Genomic DNA, 24,529 nt, shown 5'->3' with positions numbered 1-24,529 from the left:
GTGTTTGGGGATACTCTCTTACTTCATGAGAACACTATTTAATGTTTAACTGCTTTGTTTATTTGGGGCTTCAAAGCATTACATGTTTTATAATCTAGTTGTTTATGATTACATGAGACTGTGACATTTTTATGATGTTTTACATCGACTTATATACATACCTTATTGCAAAACTTAGTTTTGTGGTCTCGGTTTTTACTGCCCCAGTCCTTCAAATAAATCACTAAGGAAATAAGGTTTAAATAGGACTGCCATGTTTTCAAATTGATGTCTTCTCAAAGCAAAAGAGAGTCATGGGCACTCTGTCCAGTGAAGCAGCATGCTTAGCCACACTAGCTCATCATGGTGTCACTCTTCTTCCACGCTTCTTTGCTTTAGTTTCCATGACTGGCCATCATCACTTTATTCATTCTTAAGAATGTACGTGGTCCAACCTCTCTGTCTCTTTTCATGACTCCTGTTACTGTAGTGTTACAGAATTCCATGTGTAACACTGAAGTAACAGGAGTGTTTCCATATATTCTGCTCATCTCCAGGTCAACTAGCGTTACTGAACTCTGTAGAGTATAGCAGAGCTCACTGGAAGCTCATCACACCATTGTAGCTATTGAGACACGTGTTGATTCACCCCAAAAGTATTTGCATCTCTTGTTGGTACTCCTTTCATTTCCTCCATGGTGGAGTCTTCCTCCAGCCCCTTTCACGCTCCTGTCAGTCGGTGAACTTTGTATTTTTTATTAGCTTGAACAGGGAGCTATAAAACAATTCAAGAGAACTTTTTGCTCTTGACAATCACTCAGTCACTAGTGCCCTAAGGGTTATCTTCTTGGAGCTTTTGTTTCCCTTTTCAGAGTTAATCAGAGACATAAAGACCATTTTGCCTTGAGACCTACAACCACTGAAAAGCAACAAAGGATCAGCACAAATCACTAAACTTTGTATTGCATACAAGACTTGGTCATCTCATTAAGTGTTTATCTATGCTCTCTTTTTTTTCTGCATCTTTCATGTTTCTCTGAAGGGACAGGGTACCTTATCACCACATCCGCCTGTCCTTATGCCTCTTTGTGAAGTACCAGTACGAAGCTCAATCTTTTTTTAGTGAGCCAGACATAGAAAAATGCCTTTTAGTTTATGCATTTTTCAGTTTTGCAGGAAAATCTTATGGCTGTGGGCTCTTCAGTTCTGTTTGTCTAAGTATGGCAAACCTTTGTGGTACCTGAATCCTTTGAGTTTTGTTTCTGGTGTTTCAGTTTGAGATTTTTTTGTTTAACTCTTTGGTTTGATTTAGGGGTTTTGTTGGGGGGATTTTTTGTTGTTAACCTTCTAGTTTGCATCATTAATATGGTTTAAACATGTACATAATTAGGTATTTCCCTTTTGCAGTCTTATTTCTTTTCTGAATAAAGTATTTCAATCTTGAGAAATTGATACCTGGTTTTGTATTGGTCTGTGCATCTACTGCATGCAGGTTCCTGTACTCTTCACATTTTGTTCTTGGTGTTGAGCACCATGGCAGCCTTGACCGTTGCCAGTGAGTGCATTGCTCTTCTGCCATCTGGGTCACTGTGTATTTTAAAAGTACTAAACTTCAGTGTATCCCAAAGAGTACTTTCTGACCCAAATGGAGAAATGAAAGTACAAGTCTTGGAACTTTCCTGCAAAAAGGAGCTAAATTTGTCTATCAGCAAGATCTATATGAACTGAAGATTTTTTTTTTTTAACTTGTCCCCATAGGGTGAAATATTTGGATTATGTTTTCTGTACTGTTTAGCTTTTAAGGGTCAGTGTAAAGCTCTGCTCTGTTTTTCTGTGTTACTGTGCATTGGAACTTCTGGCTTTTCACAAGCTATTCTTATATGTATTTGTGGACTTTTCTAGTTTTGTTTCAGAAAGCTTATAAAAATTTTTAGAGGATGTGTATGCAGAGCTCAGTATACAACCACAGCATTTTATGATGCCGACTCCAAAACAATGAAGCCTTTTCATGCTTCTGTTTCTTTGATTTTGTTGAGAGGATTGCTGACTGCTCACTTCTGTACGTTGATGTGAACATTTGTATTTCGATAATATTCTTTCCCAGGTCTGGTATTCATTCCCTGCTACAAGTCTTGCCCAGCATTCCTTTTATCCTGTATGATTGAAAGAGTGTATTTCACTTTGTGGTTTACTCAGTATGGCTGTTGAACCTCTCTGCTAAGCTACAAATACAAAATTTTGATCATATTTTTATCAAACATCTCTGTGTTTCAAGCTACTATTTTGATGCATAGTAACTATTAAGTAATTTGCTGCCCTTAAAATCTCCATAACATTGCTACTAGCATTAACTTTTCATTCTGTTTTCTCAAGTTTGGCCAAAATTTGATTATTTCTGTACTCAGAAGAAGACATTTTCTTGTGTATGACTGATCATTTGACCTCTTTTTTAAAAAATTATTTTCTATTTGAATGGATTTAATTTATTCTGATGACTGATACTCTGCTTTGTGTAAATTCAGTGAGTGGCTTATCTCAGAAATTCACAGTAAAATGCAAGTAGGTGAGATGATTTCTCTGAGTAAGCTAAAATAAGTTGAATAGAGGAATATCCTTGTCAAAGAAACCTGAGAGAAAATTTTTTATCTGAAATTGTGAAAGACAGTTTCAGATGTCAGCTATTTTGAAGAAAATAAAAAGTTGAGGCCAGAAAATAATGAAAACAAACATCAGCAGTTGTTATCATAAAACCTTGTATGTGATTCTGCTTTTTGCCTTTCCTCTCGTGTGCTGGAATGTTGACACTGGACAATACAAAAACTTTACAGGAGTTTTACCAGAACCTTTACCAATGCTGAAAATTTGTTTCCAGAGTTGTTGTCTAGATCTGCAGTAGTGCTCAAGTCATTAAATTCCCTAATCTGGTGGCAGGTGGGTGAAATTAAATTAACAGGACTTCAAAATATGCTTAAACTTAAGGCTAGGAGTGAATTAGGTCCTGTGTTCTGGGCACAGCAGACTTGAATGGCTCCTTTGAAGGAATCCTACCCTAGAGGGCTCAGCAACTTCATGCTCATTAAAAGTAAGAATCATAACTTGACCTTTGGCAATAGAGTCTGTATGTGTTTGACTGTGTTTGGATGAGGCAAATAAATGCAGTGCTTTAGATGCTGGTGCAATTCATATGGAGTAATGAAAGAAAAACTTGTTTCCTTCTACGTAAAGACATTTTCCCTCCCACTGTTGCTACTACACATTCAAGGGCACCGACGTAGAAAAGAGTGGCATTACCAGAGTCAGCAGGACCTTAGGGACCATTGTTACTTAAACTAGTGCAACAGAAACATGCTCTGAACAAAGTAAGAGGGCAGCAGTCTGGAAACTTCTTGTAGCTGCCCCTTTCTCAGCCGCACAGTCACTAGTGGCAAGTGTCACCGACACGACTTGGTGGCAGCCTTTACAGTGCTGGATGGCTGCAGGCAGCTCTAATTATGTGTCGAAGTCTGCTGATAGCACAGCAGGTAGTGTCCCATAACAGTGCCGCTCAACTTCACAATTTGCTTCCTGCTCAGAGGTGAGAAGGGCTATTGAACAAGAGCTGTAGGATTATTGGAGGTGTTAAGAGGAGCTGCTGCCTAGAGGGATGACTGTTTTATAAAGGTGTTTTCTTTTGAAAGCACATTTTAGCAACCATTTCCGTATTAGCTTCACAAAATATTTGAAGCTGTATCTGCTTTTCAGGTAGAAAATGTCTATAAAGTAATTTCAAGATATTTACCAAACATTTGTGGGTTTTCCCTATTCTTTCTTTGTCTTCTTTTCATCTTCCAAATTGCATTTTCTGGGAATTAAATAATAATGGGCCTGTTTTGTCAAAACTCCTTAGCCACTGCAGTATTACAGCCCAAAGAGAGTGTGGGAGTCTTCTAGCAGTACATTGAACTTCTGGTCTGATAATTCTCAGGAACGAAAATATTATTTCAGTTGCTAAAATCCCAGCTGCCATATTTTCAGGTAATTACTGAGAAGAAATTATCTTACTATATGGGAAATGGTGACTGAATGTACCCTAATTTTCAAGTACAAGTAAGTTTAGAGAATGCCTCATATAATATGGATATCTGCTGCTCTTATATAATCCTTAGGTTTGTGTAACAGTCTTTGTGATGTTATTTCATCTCCCTCATCAATTTGTGAGAAAATTTGGGAGCTTTTCTTCTGTTTGAATGTAAAATTGAGTTTTCACAGTTATATCTTAATTTTATTTTCTTTCCCTTTTTTCTGCCTTTTTCTCACTTTTCTATTCTGTTGTATGTATACAGTCATTACAGAAACAGAATTTATGGTATTTTGTAGTGTCTCTACACCATGTTGTGCATAATGCCATGAACAAAGTAACAAAAAGATGGTGGTTTTAGGAAAGAGTCACACTAAAAATTACTACAGACATTAAATAGTAACATTGTTATGTGCCTCTGATCTTGACAGATACTTGGTCATAATTGTAGCCTGTCTGCAAAGATTTTGTATCTCATATTTAAGAAATAAAACATGGAATAATAGTGCATGTAAAATTCTTTTGTTTGTTTTAACACTGGTAATACTTGTTAACATAAACTTTGGTGCTTACCAGTTTCTAAATATTTTTTAATTCTGATGAAGATTACCCATATATTAATTTTTATATTCTTGCAAAAATGAAAAAATAAAATACATTAGTTCTGATTTTGGCATGGGGCATTACGCAGATCTAGGTTACTTTGCTGACTCGTTTGCAGATGGCTTCTGACTTTAGGTGTCCTGTTTGGTTTTCCATCTTCCCAAAGGCTTAGGCAAGCAGCCCCAACCCTCAGTTTCTCTCCTGTCACTGACAGTGCTCTCCGTAGCATGGCAGGGGCATGCTCTGTCTTACTGTCATTTTAAGGTCCTACAGATTTCGCATTTAGCACTGTCTTAAGTGTCACAGCTTTTACTAGGAGGAAAAGGATTTCCCTTAATAATTTAAAAGGGTCGTGTTTCCTCTCCTGGTGTTGATTTGAATGAGCAGGGAATTGTGCTGAACTGTGTCATTGACAGTGAAGGCTGCAGTCAGACAAGCCCTGCTGGCAGTGGCACAGCCACGTAAGAGGTTTCTGCTGCCAGCTGCTTGTCCAAGGCTTCCTCTGTGCATGCCAGCTAAGTGCCCAGGTAGCTGCTCCCTAACCTGGGCTGTCCAAACAGTCCCTCATGGATTTCCCATAACAAAGCCTTTTTAGCCTGTGATTTTGACATTGGGGGTTAGGAAATGAGTGTGTTCTTGTGATGTTTAGGGGTGTTGTCCCCCACCTCTGCCGACTCCCTGGGTATTGAGCAGCTGGAAGCAGTAACCTCTTCACCCCACTCAGATGCATCCAGGGCAATGCATCTGCCAATGGCCTCAGGCAGTTAGAGCTTTCTTATGACTTGAGAGCCTCAAGAGATTTTGGTCAGTCTCATTTGTGGGTAGCAAATGGCCTGGAGATGCAATATATTCAGTAAGAGTAAGATAAAAATAACGCTAAGGTATTCAGTGGCAGAATTCAGGAAGCTCTTGTAGTTTTGCTGGTGAAAACTTGGACCTCTGTGAGTTCTCATGCACGTAAGGTAGGGGGTTTTTGCACTGAGGTGCAGAAATTCCCATTGTAAGCATATGCAAGTTTTTATAGCTCTCGCCTGAGTCGCAGTCCTACCTGGTGTATAAGCAGGTGACTTAAGTGATGTAACTGTGTGCCTGAAGTACTTCTTGGCAGGCTATGCTACGGCTCATTTTCCCCTTCTTCATTACAATTTGAAGTGTGTTACATGCTTATCAGGCAACAGAAATAATCTGCGTAACTATTCTGAATAGCACTAAAGAAAAAACAGCTTTAATGTTTCAGGAAGAATACTTCCATTCCAAATCAGGACAAAAAAAAAAATCCTCAAAATTTTCATGATTGGCAATAAAAAAAAAAAACCCTCAAAAAACTAGTTTCACTGTAGTTCCTTAGAAACATTTCCCAAAGATAATTTTGAAATTCTTTGTTTAAACTATATGAAATAACTTCTAATGCTGATTAGATTACATTTGGAATTGATATATTTTAAACAAGCAAAAAGGAGCATTTCTGAGATATTTCAAACTGATGACAGGAATGCTTTGGAGTTCACAGCTTTGCAGCACCTCCAGAAAGCTTTGTAAGTGAAGTGATTCCTCCAAAGATAAGGAGCTCTTGAGGATAGCATTCAAGACTTTTAAATCCCTTCTGGAAACAGGGTTTTGATGCAAAACCCAAGACAGGAGTATTGCAATGCCATTCTTTTAATACAGGGGCATTTCAAAATACACACTGCCTAAAGCTGCAGATTTACAAAACACTGTTTCAGAATATGTGATGTTGAGTTGACTGGCACAGAAATGGATCTGTACTCAGAAAACAAAAAGGCACATTTACTGTTGTTGCATAACTGAAACTTGATAATTGGGTTTTTTCCCTTCACTTTGCTCCCCATTTTTTTTTTTACTGTGATTTATAAGTGCTCTAAGTACAGTAATATAAAATTATAGTAAATACAGCTAAAGTAAAATGTCTCTTCTTAAAGCAGGCAACATAGTTTTAGCATCACTTCTCTCATCTTTATTTTGAGCTGTAACAAAGCAAAAAGCAGTCCCTTCTTACCTGGCTGTTGCAGATTACCTTTAACAAGGTGATTTTACGTGAGAGGTGCACACATGCTTCTTACCTTCAGAAACTAGGACTGAATGCTGAGGTGAAAAGGAGGATTCTTATCCATTCATTTCATATATTTGTCAGAGTGTCTCCCTTTGTAATGCTTAGATGAGTGTTTAGAGGGGTCACACTACACTGAGTTTCAAAGGTTGAAACAAAATTTATGTTGGTGTGTGTTTACATCCATGTAGAGAATCATTTTTGATGTTTTGGGGGAGAATTACAAGTAGGAGCATAACACTGTATGATTTCTTTTTGTGTACCAGAATGCACATGTTTTTAAAAAAACAGCTTTTTTCATACATTTCTATATAACACATCAGAATATTTATCTGAATTCTGTTTTACTGAAAGAAGAAGAGGAAAAGGGAAAAGAGAAAAAGGCATTTCTGCTAAAGCTGCTCTCTGAAGGGAGGGTATTGCTGCAATTTCGTATTTAAGCATTAAGCAGTGCCCATCAGTGTTTGTTTAGTTCTACTGAGCCTACAGTAACAGTCACCTTATTTTAGCCAGTATTGGCATTGTCTGACAAGCTTATGGTATCGCAGCAGGCCACTAGCTTCTTGTGGCTTCAGGGAACAGTCTTAGTGTAGCAGCATCCACCAGGATTGCCGTGCACCTGAGCTGCAGGAGCCAGTGTCAGACTGAGCTGTGGCTGAAACTTTTTTTCCCCCACTTGCAGAATATTGGTCAATATTAAAAATAATGATTTACAGGTAAGTAAAGTATGTTATTTTTTTCTAAAGTTATAGGCTTCATGCTTTATTTTAATACGCAGGTTTTTTTGTTGACGATGTAAAAGAGGAATTTGTTCTTCAGTTTAACAAGACACATCTGTGTCTTTTCCCTTTAAGGCTGTAGGCCGAGCTGATCAAGCTAACCTGAACCTTTGTTTTCAGTTTTAACAACTTGGCCACACCCATCTTCACATTTGTGTTGTTGGAGTTGGTGTGGTAACTACATGGTATTAAAAAGGTGAAAAGGAAGCAGGTCTATCTAGACCTGTGTCTCTGCTTTTCTAATTGAACAGGGCCCCTGTCTATATGCCTTATTGTTTCTGGGATTTTAATAACAATGAAATAGTTCGGTTTAACAGCATTTTTCTCATGCATACAATTTCTGTGAATTAAAATTATTCTTCAATCTTTAGGCTGTACTTATTCACCAGAGAAAGTAAAGCAAGCAGTGAACTTCACAGCAAAGCCGATTCTGTCAGAATGAAGGGTTACAGACCAAGGGAACAGATTTAAATCCTCAATAATTACCACTGCTTTCAAAATAAAAAAATCCTTTAAATTCACTATACCTACTCACAAGAGCGGTGTTCAGAAACTTTCCCTGGTGCTGCAAATGGTTTGCTAGTCCTTGCAAATCCAGATCTTCAGCAAATGGCTTGAGGAAGTAAGTGGAGAATTCATAGTGCTGAGCTTTAAAACAGGCAGGGATGGTGGGTTTGGGGAAGGGAGGGACAGGAGGATTTTTCTTTTGAGTTGAAATTTTCATTTTATTTTATTTTTTCAAAATACACTGACAAAGAGAAAGAAAAGAAATACAGACAGTACATTTGCAAATGGCTACAGCCTTGTGTAACCCACTGAATTAAATGGAGTTCCCTACAGGCGCAGAGATCTGGCCACATGGAAAAAGAGGTGGGATTGACTCATAGTTAAAAGATTTAGAACAATATTTTTTTTTTCCTTTTACATTTTTGTTCACTGTATTTTTTTCATTTTCTTTGTGCTCACACCCACATCTCCCAGGATTCCTTTTTCCTCTTTCTAAAGTAGCATGCACTGTTACCCAGTCTTGTGAACAAAGCTACAGTTACCTTGTTAGAAGGAGATAATCTTTGTGAGCACAAACCATATCTTTGAGCCTGTAAGCAAAGGTGAAGCAGGTAGGCTCACATATGAAAACAGAAATTATACTAATGATTTCTGAGAGCAATATAGTTTTCCTCTGGTTATCCAGTATTTTGTATTCTGATTGTTTTGTTAAGAAATTTTATTAGAAGTTGAACAGCTGACTGGAATATGGGATGTACTTATATATAAAACAGGATCTCAGATTTGTCTGCAGAACAGAGGAAGAATTGTTCTGCTTATGACTGAGGCAGTATTGCTTTTGAGGTTCTTTATTTCCATTCTTTTTTCTAGATTTATGCCTGGCTTTTATAGTTTGGAAAGCTATTTTTTCTTTCCAGCTGCATTTTTTAAAAGAATAATTTGTTAAAGCCTTGAAGAACTTGTGTTTTAGACATTTACAGTCCATTCAACAGAAACCAACATAAAATATTTTCTGACTACACTCTACCTAAGATGGTAAATCCAAACTAATGAGACCTTGAAAGTAAACTGCTCTGTTCTGGCTTGCTGGACTAAAGGAGATGAATGAGCAGAACCAGGCAGGCTTTGTAGCCTGCTGAAGAAAAAGAAAGTAATCCACTTTTTTCAAGCCTTATCGTCTTGTCTGGTCGTATGGTAAACCAGGCTTGCTGAAGGGCTCGTGCTTCCTTTGCTTTCTCAAGTGGATAGGTATCTGGCAAATAAATGTGTGGCTTAAAAGAACTAATGCTCCATTGATGATATTAATGAAGCAAAAAAAAAAAAAAATTGATAGCGAATCTTATCAAATATACCAACTTCCAGAAGCATAATTAAAATTTAGAAATTAGCTGCAAGCATAGTGCTTAAGTACTATACTGTTTCAGTTTGGTTTCTTTTGGTATTTTAATGGATATCTGTTTCTCCCTCAACATTTTGCCAATTTGACAGTATGATCAAGTAGTGTAGGAATATGCAGGGCCAGACTCAGATTTTTTTCTGAGCATAGTCCTAGTATAATAGTTTGTAAACTATAAATAGTACAGTAAACTGTAAATAAGTTTGTATACTATACTAGTCTTTTCTTCCCAGCACATCACAGACATGTTTTTTTCAAACAAGAGGTTTGTGTTTCAGATTTGTATTTTAATTTAAATGCAGTAAGATGGAATGTCTTGGAGAGAGCAGAAACATTTTATCTTTCTCTGATTGTGAAGGGGGAAAAGGAAAGCTTATTATTTAGTCAGACGTATTTTTAGCAGGCTTCCATAATTGGCATGAGACCCTCAATCTAAGTACTTGTTTTATAATGGAGATGAGCTGATCCTTTCATGTTCACTGGTTAGCTGGAACACAATTTCAGTTCACACAAAGCTTTGATACCCTCTCCTTTAGGGGCTAGTGCCTTAAACAAGGTCTAAGTCTCTAATATTATCAATTCTTTTAAGAAATTACATGCTTATTTATTGTAATAATTGCACTATACTACATAATTCCACTATTCTGGCTTGAATTTTAAAATTAATTTTATTTCTCTGTTTTAGTGTAGAATCATTAATTCAGATAGTTTAACTTATAAATCTTGATACATGTCCACCTTGCTGCTGCTTCTCCACACATTGCTGCTTTGAGTAGATCCAATTAATCCACTAAGAATTTGGTGTAGAGGTACCCAAGCTACTGCCCAAATCCAAAGTAATTCATCCGTATGAGCCCACTCCAGTGCCTTAGCAGCCTGTGCTCAGTACTGCAGTGAGGTAGCTAAACTGATTCCAAGATGCAAAGCACTGCTTGCACATTTGGCATTGTGACAAATTGTAGAAATACACTGGCTCCCTCAAACAGCCTTTTTTTTTTTTTTTTTTTTACTGTTGGTGCCACAGCCCTGTGTAACGTAGAAATGATCAAAGAGAGTTCAGACAACTGTTGCCTATTGAGAACATTCAACTCCATTTTGATATTTAATTCAAGAGCATGTAAATATGAAAAGCTTCACAGTTGTGGTCCAAAATAACTGGTTTTTATTGAGAATCTGGGCTGTACTCTGCCAAAATAAACTTAATATGTATTTATATTCTAAAAGATTAATCTTGTAAACGAGAAGTTCCACAGGAGAGTGTCATTTTTTGATGCCTGGGTGAAACAAGTGAAGCCGATAGCTGTGTATTCATTGTGCATTCCTAGTAAGAAGCTCCATATTCACTGTCAGACTTAATTAATATGGTTTGAGAAGTGTCTTACAGGTTAGTTTTGAATCAGTGTTCACCCGTCAGCTACTACAGTTCTCTCCTGCTTGCTTCTCAACCTTTTAATCAAAACCAGCTCAGGCAGAGTAATCAGATACTATTGTGAGTGGTAGTGACTCAGGAAACCCTCCCAAACTTTAAGCCTTCTCAGCTGCTTCAGCAAAGAGAAAGTGAAACATCTGCACCTCCCTTGGGTCTCTCTGGGACCTTGGAGAAAGAGGCTATTGGCCTTCAAAACAACAATGAATAAAACATAAGCACTGGGAGTTACTAGTGCATAGGGCTTTCTGGTTTTGTGGGGGTTTTTTGCTTGTTTGGGGCGGGTTTTTTTGGAATAAAATGTCACCAAATTTCACTGCAGTTCTCTATGCAGAGTGGCACCTTGTTTCTTGCTGAACTGCCCCTATTGCTTTGAGCCACTGCTTCTACCTAGGTCTGTGGTTGATAACTGGACAGTTGTGTGTCCAACTTTAGCAAATACTGTCAGTAGCATTTTTCCAGGCTTTATGTTTCTTAATGTCCTCCACAAGGCTTTTTTTCTCAGCTTCTCTGCCCAGTGAGAGACTGACCAAAATAACTGTTCTGAACTAGATGATGTTTGCTGCCTTTTCTGATAGCTAAGAATTCTTAAGTGGCAAATCTCCCTCTTTGCTTTGAGATTTGATATTGTAGTCGTCTCATTTTGGTTTTTTTTAATTTAGGTTTTCAATTAGAGGAAAAAAGTTATAGTACAGATCATAGGATAAAAATACTTTTAGCCAGATTTGTGGGCTTTAATCTAAAGTAATGCAGCAGAAATAATAAAAGATTAAATAGGCGTAAACTTTAATGTCAGATTTAGTAGTCATTAAGATCTTTCAGGTATTCTGTAATCATTTATTCAGTTCTTGGTTCGTTAAAAAAAATGTAGTTGTTTAATTTGCAATTGCAATGGAACTTAAGCATTATTTTGTTAGTTGCAAAACTTCTATGTCCTGTGTGTCAGAAGTGCCATTAAGCATTTTCAAATACAACCTTTTTTACAAAGCACAGTCATTCTTGTATTTAAAAGTTCTTTTTCACAAATAAAAAGCGCTACTAAAACACCTGCATCAAAAACACAGTACAAGCTATGGATTTCTGTCTGCCTGAGAGCAGACTCCCACTTTCCCTCACTCCTGCAAACCCTGGCATGACACAGTGATATGTCAATTATAATTTTTTTTTTCTGAAGATTTTGCAAATGACCTTTTTGTGAAAATATCAAGGTGAACTTACTGAGGAGTGATGTAACTATTCATATTACTCTAGTTTTGATTAATGTCTTGACAAAACATCTTTACCAGGAGTTCCTCTGGGTTTCTCTTGTGTTGTATTCTCTAGCTGTTGAAGGGTAAGTAAGTTAACTGAATATTCAACGTAATCAGCTGGGTGTTCTATTCAGGTAATCATTCGATCAGTACAGTTACATAGGTATTTTGGAAGATGTTGTCTTTGCCATGAGAGAATGTACAGTAAAGAAATGATCATACAATGGTTTTTTGAGCTGATGCACAGAAGGAGTTTTTATCAGGTACAGACATTTCCTAGTACATCGTTTAGAAATCCAGGGTACATCTTGAGTGCTCTGATCTGAAATATGAGACCTGAATTCAGAGCTAAAATAGCTGGGCTTTCAAGGCTTAAATAACTAATTCAGTTTTAGTGCCGTGATTTAATAGGTTTTCATAATGTATTGATCTGAACATTAAGTTGTACCCACACACACACAAATCCTTTTCTTCCATGTTTAAAGTAAATTTTAATGAGGAAGAGCTAGGAAAGGGGCAGCAGAGTTGTGTAGATTCTAACACTTTGCGTTTAAAAGCAACTTCACAGGTAATCCACAGAAGGTAGAACATGCCCATACATTTGGTACTAAAAAAGCCCAGTGTGTTTTCAGGGTCTGATGCAGCCACAGTGTCTTGGAGATGGATATAGTCACACAACTGCCAAAAAACCCCAACTTTGAGTGAAACATTGTTTGTGTTTGATTTCAGTATGTCTCTTGGAATTTTTGTAAACTTTAGGAATCCTACTTTTTGAGTGCCATAATTTCAAATTTCTGTATGCTTTTCAGTTTGTTCTTCAAAGGAACATATACATGGTATGATCCATGTATATACATATATGAGTATTCTTATTGATTTATGTGGTTACAAATATAAAATATTCATACCTTAATAGAAACCAAAAACAGTCTTTATTGAGTTAAGTTGTGAATGTGGACACCAGGCTGCAGAAATGATTGATGGTTTTCTTACCACATGTAATAGCCTAACAGGGTTTCGCAAAACCTTTGTTCACACACTTAAAAATTCCCAGAGCATTTCCTTCAAGTAAAGAGCAGATAGTATAATCTTAAACTGCTGCTTCAGAGACATTGTCCTAAATGTTGCTTCAAAAAATAGGTATGGGACTTAAGGACTTTTTAAAAAATTTTATTTTTATAAATAAGCACTGTAGATTACAGTTGTATATAGACTGATACATGTTGTGTTCATTTTTGTTGGGGCTTTTTTAACAAACTTTCCAACACAGACATTGGAAGTAAGGTTAATTATAAAATACAATTCTATTATATTTATTTGTTCCTGTCTGGCCATTACCTGCAAGTATATTGAGAAGCAGTCAGTCAGATTTCACCGTTTATTTTTATAACCTCCTAAGCCTGCACTGCTGCCTTTTCCTGTTAAGGTCCCTGCTAGTTGCCACTATTGCTTCCTTGCCCTCTAGTTTATTGGAGTGAACTCTGCACCTCAGCCATGATATTGTGCATCCCCTCTGATGTGCCCCCTTTAGCTGCGTTGTAGTGTTGTTCAGGAGGGAAACCCTCAGAACAGAAATCCCATGGCCACTGGGTTCTTGGCAGCGGCTGCTCCACCCAGCAGATCTGCTGCTTTTGGCAAGCTTTGCTTTACAGTGTGTCATGTAGCCATGGCCTCTGAGCCCTGTGTCCCTGGTGGGGGACCTGCTTTCCTACTACACCAAGGTGCTTCTCTGCTCCTCCACACATTTGTGATCCTGGGAAGAAGAGTTTGAGAGGGGACAGTTTAAACTGGGTACCAGTAATTGATGTCCTTTGTTGGAGAGGTGTATTCATGTTGTATGCTGTGATCACTGTAATTGAGGAATATACTGCTATTTTGTCGTGGATAGCACCCTCCTGGTATTTCTTCCCTACCCCTCCTTTTTCTCTGGCTTGCTTATCCTCAGGAGTGGAATCATTCATGGTCAATGTACTTACTCCTGTATCACCCCAGTAATTTACTACAACTTGTCTGTTCCTTGTTCCCCTTTGATTGGCCTCTCCATGTAGTCATATAGCACATAACACAAAGATGGATTGTATGGCATTCTCTGCTGGGGAAAATCAACACATAGAGCAGGCTCACTGCCAAGATGCTCATAATTAAACTGTTGCTATGGACAGGATTACATCAATGTTTCTATCAATCATTTGCTACTTGGATTTTTTTTTTTTTAGGGTTTTTATCTTCCTTTTACTTAGTTTTCAGTTGAAGTGTTGCAGCAGATAAAGGGAGATATAAATAAAAATAATTATTGAAGACATGGGGAAAGAAAAAACCAATTATATCATTCAGAGTTTGTGTTTGAAGCCAATATCTTTGTGAGGTATTTGCAGTATTTATGCTATTAGAAACGGCCAGATGCAGCCACTTCCATTCAGTGGTCATCATACTGTTGTGACCTAAGAGTCATGCAAAACTGCCATGATATCACAAGTCTGTAGGGCCAGAGTGTTACAAGTTTACCTTAAAATGTTGCAAATTCACTAAAACAGCAGCTGTAATAGAAAAACAGCAGCAAAGCAGTTAAACCTTGCATTTTTCTTCTGTCCCCCATTCCTTCTGATTCATGTGCAGTAACTTGTGAGATGGACTAATGACAGAATAGCGTGAAGTACACTGATGGATGGGAACAGAGCTTGCTTGCTTGTGCTTCATCTGCTACTGTATCATTGCTGCTGTTATCCCCTATGACAATGATCTTCAGGAATAATTCCCTTTGGTAGCACTCAAAGTGTTTGGTGTTACAGCTAACTAGTGTGCAGTGCATTAAATGTGGAGAGGTGCAGGATTGCAGCCAAAATAAGGTAGTCTGAGTGGTAACAAACGATATTGAGTGCAGCTGAGATCACTGTAAAGAGATAAACAGTGTGGTGTGACAAAATTGTCTCCCAGTTGACAAAATGATCTATATTTTATAGATTGCCTTAAAAATTGAAGGATGGAGTCAATTATAGCCAATTATGATGCTACATTTACTGGAGTAGTTTTTATATCCTTTGGGGAGAAATAAGGAAACGTTCAAGTCGGTCAGAAAAAGCTTTTGCATTTGCTTCCCTGTTTTATCTGAGCAGAGTTTTTTCCCGTTTCTTCAGGTGAAAACTGTATGAAAGCTGGGACTAAATTATCTTTAGGAAAAAGGTTTCCTTTTTTTTTTTTTTTTTTAGTTATTTTCATTTCTTCATGTTACACAAAAAATTATTATAGATAATATGGCAAATAGAACAAGAAAATCAAACATCAGCTCCCCCCAGTTATGTTTGGGTTTACTCTAAATGAATTGTAAAGGCAGCCTGGTCATGGCAAAGCCTGCTTAGTGCATGGTGACATGTTGAATTTGACTTGTTTCTTTCCCAAAAAGGAGCTTTAATGTCATTGAAGAGATACCAAGTAAATACTGCATATTTTCGTCTTTAGTCTGTTAAAGTGAAAATAAAGGAGTGAGACCGTGAAATGGTTTGCTGTGACCCACAGTTACTTTTTAGTGAATAGATGTAAAATGGGATACAAAAGCAGTGTATTGAAGATGGACAGACAGACATGCACGTCCTTAAGAGATCTGAGAGATTGCCTGAGTGGCTGAGAGGCAAGCATTTATTTAATGGCATTTATTCTGTCATTTAGATTATCTCCCACCACTGTTTGGATTCCCAAGAAGCGTATCGGGGAGCTGTGCAACCCATCTATCTTGTGCTGTAGTACTGACCATGAGGAGTAGTTTCCCTTCCCTAGCGAAGCATGTTCATGGTAATTAGTAGAAGATTCGGGTATATAGGTAAAGGTGTACTGAGAGATGAAAGCCAGCAATAAGCAAGTGTTTGAGTAATGTTTCAAAGTATTACCCTCCTCCTGTCTTGAGGATTTCATTCACCCGCCAACTTCAGAGGGTGACCTAGGACATGTGCCAATGACAAAAGCTACTTGTAACAATTCAGATCATGCTTTCTGCTTTATGAAATGGGATTGTAAAAATCCTCTCAAAAATGACATCTGAAATAGCATTAAAATACAATTTCCCTTTGATAAGGTTTTAAGGCGCTCATATGAAAAGTGACACTACTTTGAGTAGCTCTATGTCAGCGTTATGCAATGTGTTGCACATAAGTGACATTATCCATTAGGGGTGTGAGGGTCACTTATTTTTCTCATGAAATCATTAAATACCTTTATTGATTTCTGTTCAATCAGCTGCATTCTGCTCAAATACAGCCATCTCTAGACATGCTAATAGAGCTGTTCCTAATAATGTTTATAAGCCATAGTTTTAATGACAGACATTGCACTCAAAATAAATTATCATGCCTAAGTAAAACACAAAGGAGATTAGGGAAGCAATAATATTGTGCTGTTTGCAAATTACCTGAGCCTACTTTATTGCAAAAAAGATGATTTTGTGACACAGATATTCTAAAATCATTAATTAACCATTGTCAGTACATTCTTTGCTTTTTCTAATTGTACAAAATTATTTTTTATATGTTTGGACTGCTTCTGTTGCATGATGATAAAGCATTTTTTAAAAATCAAATTCAACCCCAGAAACCCTGTCATAGTAAATATAAAATTTGTAGTACTAGTTTTTATGCTGAAGGCTGTTTAAACTTGGATCATAATAAATGCTGTACTCCAGGATGGCATGTACTTACTGTATTACTAGATTATTTTGTCATGTGAAGCAATGTGAGAGTATGAAAAGCTAGTAGATCAAATACAAGTAAGAGTACCTTTCTTCATTTTTTTCATGATGGCACTGATCTCTGAGGGAGGAAGTACGTAAGACTCAATTAAATTTAACAGGTGCGTTTTAGTGCTGTATGAATGGATGCGTACTAGACAAAGGAAAAAAGAGAGTAATTTTCTGTCTTCTCTACTTGGATTCCATCCTAATGACTTTATCTTGACAGCTTAAGCTTGTTTCCTTTCCTTGCAGAAAACTTCCCCCGTATTTTCTATATGATGAAAGACTTGTGATAGTACTGTTAATTTTTGCAGTTATCTGATACTGTAGTTGTTGCTTTTTACCACACCTCTTCTACCTTTTTTTCCTTTGGGTGCAAACAGTTCCTCAGAGTAAATTGCCAGCTTTACCCTGAGCATAGCAAAAGCAGACTGGTACATTTGTCTCTGCAGCTAAAACGTGAAGTTTTTGCTTCCAAGCAGTGAATCACATCCTGCTGCGGAATTACTGTTTGGATTTTTGAGTTTCTTCACTAGGAGCCTTAAGGGACTCTGACAGGTCTTGTCGAATAGTGTTGGTCATCCTTGTCTCAGGCACTAAATGGTGCCAAGTACTGGCAAGTTTATTGCATTGTGTCTGGAGAAGCTGTTGTTCACTCAGCGTTTTCTTCATAGGATGCCTGCTTGATTTCATTGAAGGAAACCTGAGCAAGGCTGTGTTATTAATGAATTATGACAAGCCTTTTGCCTGTCAGGCAGAGAGGTTCCTGCTATCTCCTTTTAAGACAAAAACATAATGGAAGATGCTCAGCTGGGCAAGCTCTCTGATGATACTCCTTAAGTGCTCATCCCAGGCTGATGCGAATACGCAGAGAGCCGTAAAGCTGCAAGTGGCAGCGTTTAATACCATCTCCCTCATAATGCCTGAATAATTTTCCGGAGAGCGATCGTCGCAGCTGCTGTGAACGTGGTTGTTTATTTTTCACCTTGTCCTGGCGGATTGCTGACCGAGCTAATCTGCTGCACGCGCGGGGCTGGCGGCGGGGGTGACACGGCGACGTTTCCTTGCTCACAGCGCCAGCGCTCTCCCGAGCGTGGCAGGATCGGCAGCCGGAGCCCGAGACAGGCTCCCGGAGCCCAGCACAGTTCCGTGGGCTGGCTCCCGAGGCCGCTCTGCGAGGGGAGCTGAGCAATGCTGGCGAAGGATGGGAAGGAGGCAGTGAGGGAGCCGGCTCATGTTTTTCTTAATGGATGTTTGTGAGCAGGAAGGAGATGGCGCGGGCTGTCGGGGTGAGTTATGGAGCGCGTTCTGCGATCTCCCTCCGGTCGGGCGGCTCATTATGTTAAACAGTGCAGCTTTTAAAGCGCCGTAGCTCTCCTTTATGTGCCTTGGCCTTCATTTGCTGAAATGCTTCAAGTTCACAGTGCTCAAGTAATTTTGGAAGCGGGATGTAATTACAAAGGTTTCTTATGCTTACCAACAGCTTTTTTGAACCAGTGTAATTATCATTACTTGTGGATACTGTAAATTGAATATCCCCTCCCTAATTACATTAAACTCAAGGGTTGGCTGCTTAAGCAGCCAAATAAGAAAAGTTCACCTGTTACTATAAATAGCAAAATTGTTCTTTTAGTTCTGCTGACCTTTAAAGCAAAGTGCTTTTCACAATGTTGTCAGGTGTACATTATAAAGATAGCTTGTAATTAGACCTGTAATGAGGAAATCTGTTAGAATGGCTTTCTGAAAACTTAATTTATTCTGTGTTTTCTAACTGCATGACAGAATTAAAGTTTCAGGGTGCTTTAGGGCTTTTAAAGGGCTGGCTGCTGTTTTGCAGCTCACCTGTTCTGATGGTGATTTGTAGCTGCCCAGTGCTACTGCCACTGCTCACAGGCAACAGCTGTAGCTGCAGCAACTTAGCCTTGCCCTTTGAAAACAACATGGGGTCAACAGAATGATTTATCTAGTGATCCAAGGATTTCTGTGATTAATTAACGTCTCTTCTCTCACTTCAAGAGACAGATAATAACTTAATTTGTAGTGGGCAGTGGAATAGAGAGAGAAAAAAGTGTTGGTTGCCAGATTTTGGTTTTCTTCAGTTAACTAAAGTAACTGTAGTCTTACTGAAATGTTGTCTCATCTGCTAGATGGACACAGAGCTTGAGTTAGTGAGTTCATGTGCCTGCCTTGTGTTCAGTTGACATCCTGTCACAGCTTCACCAATTCTATGTCTTGTCTTAAGAATACTGAGGGCATTTCTGTAACAAGTTTGATTGACTCTCATTTACTTTTAGTGACTGAAATTTTTACTGCATTGCTACCAGCTTATATTTATTGCTTTCTTCATTCTACTTTAATTAAAATCATACTTTTTATTCCTTTAGAAGATTTTTTGTTAGCTGACATAACTTATATTTCCAGAGCGCATCCTGCTGAGTGTCCTTCATGATGTGTCTTTAAAACATGCTTGGACAGCATAAATTGAAAAGTGTCTTTGAAAAAGAAACTTCAATTGCTTCAACAGTAGAAAATTACAGCTGTAGGAAAAGAATAAAAAAAAATCTTTATTTCGCAGTGTAACGCTGTAGCATTTGAATGGAAATAATTACTAAGGGATTTTTAATGAAATGTAGGGCTAAAACAAAGGCAAAAAATAATTTGCAGCTTAGTCTGTTTTAAATGTGTTATTAGTTCATCTGCAGCAACTCTAAGCTAACAGTTTAAACTAATTAAATACCCTGCATAGTTGTATTTCTTGTTGAAAAATACTCATGTTCATATTTGATACATTTATGAGTTTAAAATTAAGGAATAACTAACTCTCACAATTCTGGTTTTTCTTCCAATGTATTCTCTCTCTTTCTGTATTTATTCTATTACATGATAGGCAAAGCTACTGTAAAGGTTGATTATAAATTGTGGTGATAGTATAATTTCTCTTATACGCAAGAGTGGGAATATGTGAAGTACACAGTATTTTATGCAAGTAAATAGAGGGTACACTACAGGTAGCCACTACTGATAGACAGAATTTGTGTCTGATGTGTAGCAATCCAAATGAAAACCAGAACATTCTCATGGCTTGTGAAATTAGACAAAGATACAAGTAATATCAGTCTATTAGCATACAGACAAACCCTTTCTCATAAAAGCACGAAATAGATGTTGTAGCAGACCTGTGTAGAGATTAGCTAGAAATTTGAAGGCCTAGACTTAATTTAGTTGTTCCCTGTTACAGAACCTCAGTAGGTAAAAGTGTTTTTCTGCTGTCAAGCACCAAAAGACTGGTTCCAGCAGCATCTTGAGCAGGCTATCTGATAGGGTAGAAAATGAGGAAAAGAGAGCAGAGGGTAATACAAGACTTTGAAGATTTTTGCTTTAAATTGTTTTTACTTACCCATTTGTGGGCACTTGTACTTACCCTTAAGGCTTAAAACCTTGTTGCTTCAAGACGACATGGGAAAATGATTTTTAGCTGGCTGTATACTGCTGTATTAAAGGCAAATCTTCAAACTTGGCCTTTCCCAGGGATTTCAAGTACTGGGTAAAGCTTGCAATAGCCAAGCTTTTGATGTATAGTAATGCCTTATAATAGAGCTCATTGGTTGTATGTGTGTAATTCATCAACGTCTGTTTTTGAATGGTTTATCAGCAAGTATGTAGAAGACACTGTCTCCTTGAATTTTGGATACAGTCTCAGAGAACTCTTGTGCATCTGAGATGCAAATGGTGTTAAAACTGCTGTCTTTTTCCCCCTAATTACAGGTCACTCTTCTGTTCTAAGCTGCTTTTTGTTTTGCTCCAATCTTTGTAAAAGTAAACACAAAATACTCAGTGATTAAGCATGTCCCCAGAACATATCACTGGAAGAAGAGACAGTGTATGAACTGAGGGACATTACAAAGTGGCATAATTGTGTTCTCTGCTTTGCCTCCTGTTCAGCTCCGAACAATACCTAATATTTGGGCTGCTTTCTTTTGGCAGCTGAGCACTGAGCTGACATTTTGATGGCACTATTTATTGTAACCTCAAGGTCTCACTCCTGAGCGATAATGTTCAGCTCAGAGCCCATCACTGTACATGTGAAGTTAAGGTTATATTTTCCCATGTGCATCACTCTACACTTATCCACACTGAATTTAATTTACCATTCTATTGTCTAGTCACTCAATTTCATAAGGTCCTGAGATTCTTCACCACTTGCCCTCATCCTTGCTGCCATGAATAAATTGGTATCATCTGCAAACTTGGTTGCTTCAGTGCTCAGCTACCTTTCCAGGTCAGTTACAGGTATGGGAAAAGGAGCAGATCCCTGTGGTATTCCACTGCTAGGCTTCCTCCACTATGTAGGTTTGACCATTTACCCCTAATTTCTGGTTATGTCTTTTAACCAGTCATGTTGCTGTGCAGAGACCTCTGTTTTGCCATGGGTGCTTAGTTTCTTTAAAAGCCTTTGGTGAAGTACTTGTTAAAAGCTTTTTTGAAATTGATTGACTGGATCACTGGTTTCACATGTTTGTTTGAGCTATTCAAAGAATTGGGTTAATTTTGTAAGACTTCACTTAATGAAAACTGAAATTTGATTCTTCTTAGACCCCACTTAGGGCCCACTTATATCTTTTTGCTATTATAGTTTCTATTAACTTCACTGGCGCATAGATGTCACATTTGCAGGTTGCCATTCCCCTGGAGCATCTTTGGAACCTGTATTAGAATTTGGCAGCACATTAGCCACATTGGAGACCTCAAGCAGCAAGGCACTGTGGAGAGGGATGATCATTAGTAATTCAGCTCTTCTCCCTTTTCAGTTTGCACTCTCAGGTGAATGCTGTGCCAGCCATTTGTTACTTCATTCACAGAAAAAATTGGGGTTTTTTTCCCCCATACTTCTGTAACACCCACCATAACAGAGTTCCTTGTTCCTAATAACATAATAATAATAATAATTTTAATAATAAATTAAAACCAGATCAGTTGTTAAAATCTGGATTAAAAAATTCAAGTCTTCTGCTACTATTTGCAAGTAATGTACTATTATGTTTTACGTTGGTTTTGTATATTTTCATTTTCCATACTGGTGTTTGAGAGAATAATGCAAACAGTTGAAGAAAGGGCAAGATTTCATTTACAGAGAATAAGATTTTTTAAATCCTGAAAATTTATAGAGTTGTTACTTCAGTTATATAAATCTGAGATGTTATTTGAAAACCATGGTCCTCTAGAAAGGAAGCAGCATTTTTAATTTGGCAATTTCTTTTTATTAAAAACACATGTGGCCTCTATCAGTAATTATCAATCTTAAATTACATTAGACAAATTTTAGCTCATGGATAATAAATGTGTGACAGCACCATGTGTTGTTTCTGAGTGAAGCTTTTGTCATATTTCATTTTGGGGGAATATTCATTTGACATTCCTCATTACACAGCTCCCATTCAAAGCTGAATAAAAAAAAGATGACTGAAGCATACTTTTGGGGTCACAACCTACCATTTCTTTGGACAAAGCTGTGTCAGTGTTTGTCTTACATATTCAGATTTTAGGGATTTGGAAGTGGGTTTTAGTCACAGTAGGCTTAAATTTCGAATTCATCAAGTTTCTGAGCTCTTTTAACTCTCTTAAGTGGGGTTCTCACTCTGCAAGGCAGAAGAATACTGCAGGTGAAATCCTTGACAGCAGGTTCTTTTGCTTCTTGGAGCAAAGAGCAGTAAAGCTTCTCGTGTATCTGTGGAAGCATAGCCATAATTTTACTGCAAAGCTCTGCTGAGGAAAGCTGCACTCAGTCCGTGGAGGCAGAGCAAGAGATTGTTCCTGTGTTTTTATCTTATGGAAATGGGCTTTGTGGTCCTTTACAGAGTCCCATGTGATGGGAAAACTGGCAGCTGTGATCCTCCAACTTCACTCTGCTCTGTGTTTCACATCCTGTCTGTCCTCAGTGGGAGAAATGACTGATTCCCTTTTTCTTCTGCCATGGCTGTTCAGGGGCATGAGGTCTGATTCATCACAGACACACCACTCAAGCTGATACTCCCATTATGCTCGTGTTGGAGGAATGAGAAAAGAGTACCATTGTAACTGGGATTACAGCATTTTTCCAGTTATGCTTAAAGACTCTGACAATTATAGGAAGAAACAGTTTTTGTATTGGCATGTTCTCTTTTTGTCAAGGTGAAAGTAGGTGAGGTGAAGAGAGAAAAAAATGGGACAAAAATCACTAGGTAATGAGGTAAAATGAATTACAAATAATACATGGAACTAATATGATGGACATTTAATTTAAACAGCATGCGAAGATTAAATGAAAATTTACCTGTAGAACTGAGAACTGTGTATATAGGAGTTACATAGAACTGCTTGATAGTGATTCTGTTACCCTTCTTTCACTTTTGTAAATTACTGTGGACAGACCAGAAAACTGAAGTACCATCATAATTCCTCACTAGCACAAGGAAATACAGTGTAAAAGAATTGCCAAGTTCTAGTCCAACCCTACTTTTTTTTAATGATAAGTACATGCACTTTACAGAATTGCAGGCTTCAGGAAGACTTCCCCACATCTCTCCCCACTGTATTCATAATATCTAGAGAAATCCTCCATTTTTGCCTTCTGAAAGATCTCTTTGGCAAGGTATCTTGGGAGTATCAGAAACAGGGCAAGGAACAAGTTGGATATCAGCACTCCGATTTGCTTGGATGTTGGCCAGATCCTGCTGTCAGATTTTGTATTGAGGAAAAAAAAAAACCCTCACAGGTCTGAATGGAAAAAAAACTTTGAGGCCTTTCATCTTAGGTTGTACTTTCAGGCCAAATCACCTGCCAGGATTACAGAGACATATTACACCCATGTTAAATTTAGTTCATTACAGGGATCTTGAGCATTGGTCTCCTAAGGACTAACATCTATATAAAAATAATCTGAAAAAGTGTAGGAGAGAAACAAGAGTTTAATGAGGATTTTTAAAGTTTGCTTCAAACAAAATAGATATGGAAAAAGACACAAAGTACTTTATAAAAAAAAAAATCAACAGAAAAGTGGAAGTTTAAGTATGGATGATGAGGCATTATGTACAAGATGGTCTGGTCTTTGGGAGATTTCTGAGGATGTGCCAGGGACAGGCATGAGCTGTAGATTTGTGCATCCCAGCAACTCATGACAGCTGATTTAGTACTAACATTGCCTTCTTTGTACATAGCATGTCCAGCATAAGACTGTATATACCCATACATACTTTTTCACACCTGCATGGAATTTCTCTAAGACAACAATGTTGATCTTCAGATCTGGTACCCAGCTTGATATTTTCTGGCCACAAATTGGCCATTTGTACTTCCCTTCTAAGTATGTAATACCAATGACTGTAGCAGTAATAATGACTCATTGTGTGTGGAAGTGCTGTTGTAGTTTCTGTAGGGAATAAGAGACCTCAAGATAAACAACAAAGCTTGGTCTATTTTCAGACCTCCTATGGAGAGAGCAGCTACAGAATGCACAGATAAGCTGGGAGTGACCATAAAATGATTTCAGCAGGTAACTTAAAATCCAGATAATTTATGAAGGGAATTTGTTCTGAGTATTCTTTCAGGGACTTTAGGGAGGCACAGCTCATAGCCTGTGATAGGAAGATTTGCAGCCCAGTGGTTAATTCAGTCAGTTGTCTGCTGCCCTTCAAGGCCTGGCTGAAGTTTTTTGATGATTGGTCTCCTTTCCTCAAGCTCCCACTTCTTCAGTGCACAGCAACAGGCCAGC

At 37.9% G+C, this 24,529-nt stretch overlaps 1 protein-coding gene across 31 annotated transcripts in view; it reads left to right on the top strand.

Moving 5' to 3' along the window:
- Positions 1-24,529, top strand: part of TENM3 (teneurin transmembrane protein 3) — a 1,330,479-nt gene that overhangs the window by 1,111,850 nt on the left and 194,100 nt on the right. The window contains exon 1 of one of the 31 annotated variants that reach the window (XM_032108374.1): positions 17,822-18,071. The exons of 29 other annotated variants lie outside the window; for them this stretch is intronic. In XM_032108374.1, coding sequence (XP_031964265.1) covers positions 18,017-18,071 — 55 coding nt within the window. In that variant the 5' untranslated portion in view covers positions 17,822-18,016. Of the gene's footprint in view, positions 1-17,821; positions 18,072-24,529 lie in introns of those variants that run through there. One more of the 31 variants, XM_032108380.1, reaches the window with a different exon arrangement.

This window comes from Corvus moneduloides, chromosome 5, assembly GCF_009650955.1.
Source record: "Corvus moneduloides isolate bCorMon1 chromosome 5, bCorMon1.pri, whole genome shotgun sequence".
Classification (NCBI taxonomy): domain Eukaryota; kingdom Metazoa; phylum Chordata; class Aves; order Passeriformes; family Corvidae; genus Corvus; species Corvus moneduloides.
This window is presented reverse-complemented; position numbering and strand designations above follow the sequence as displayed.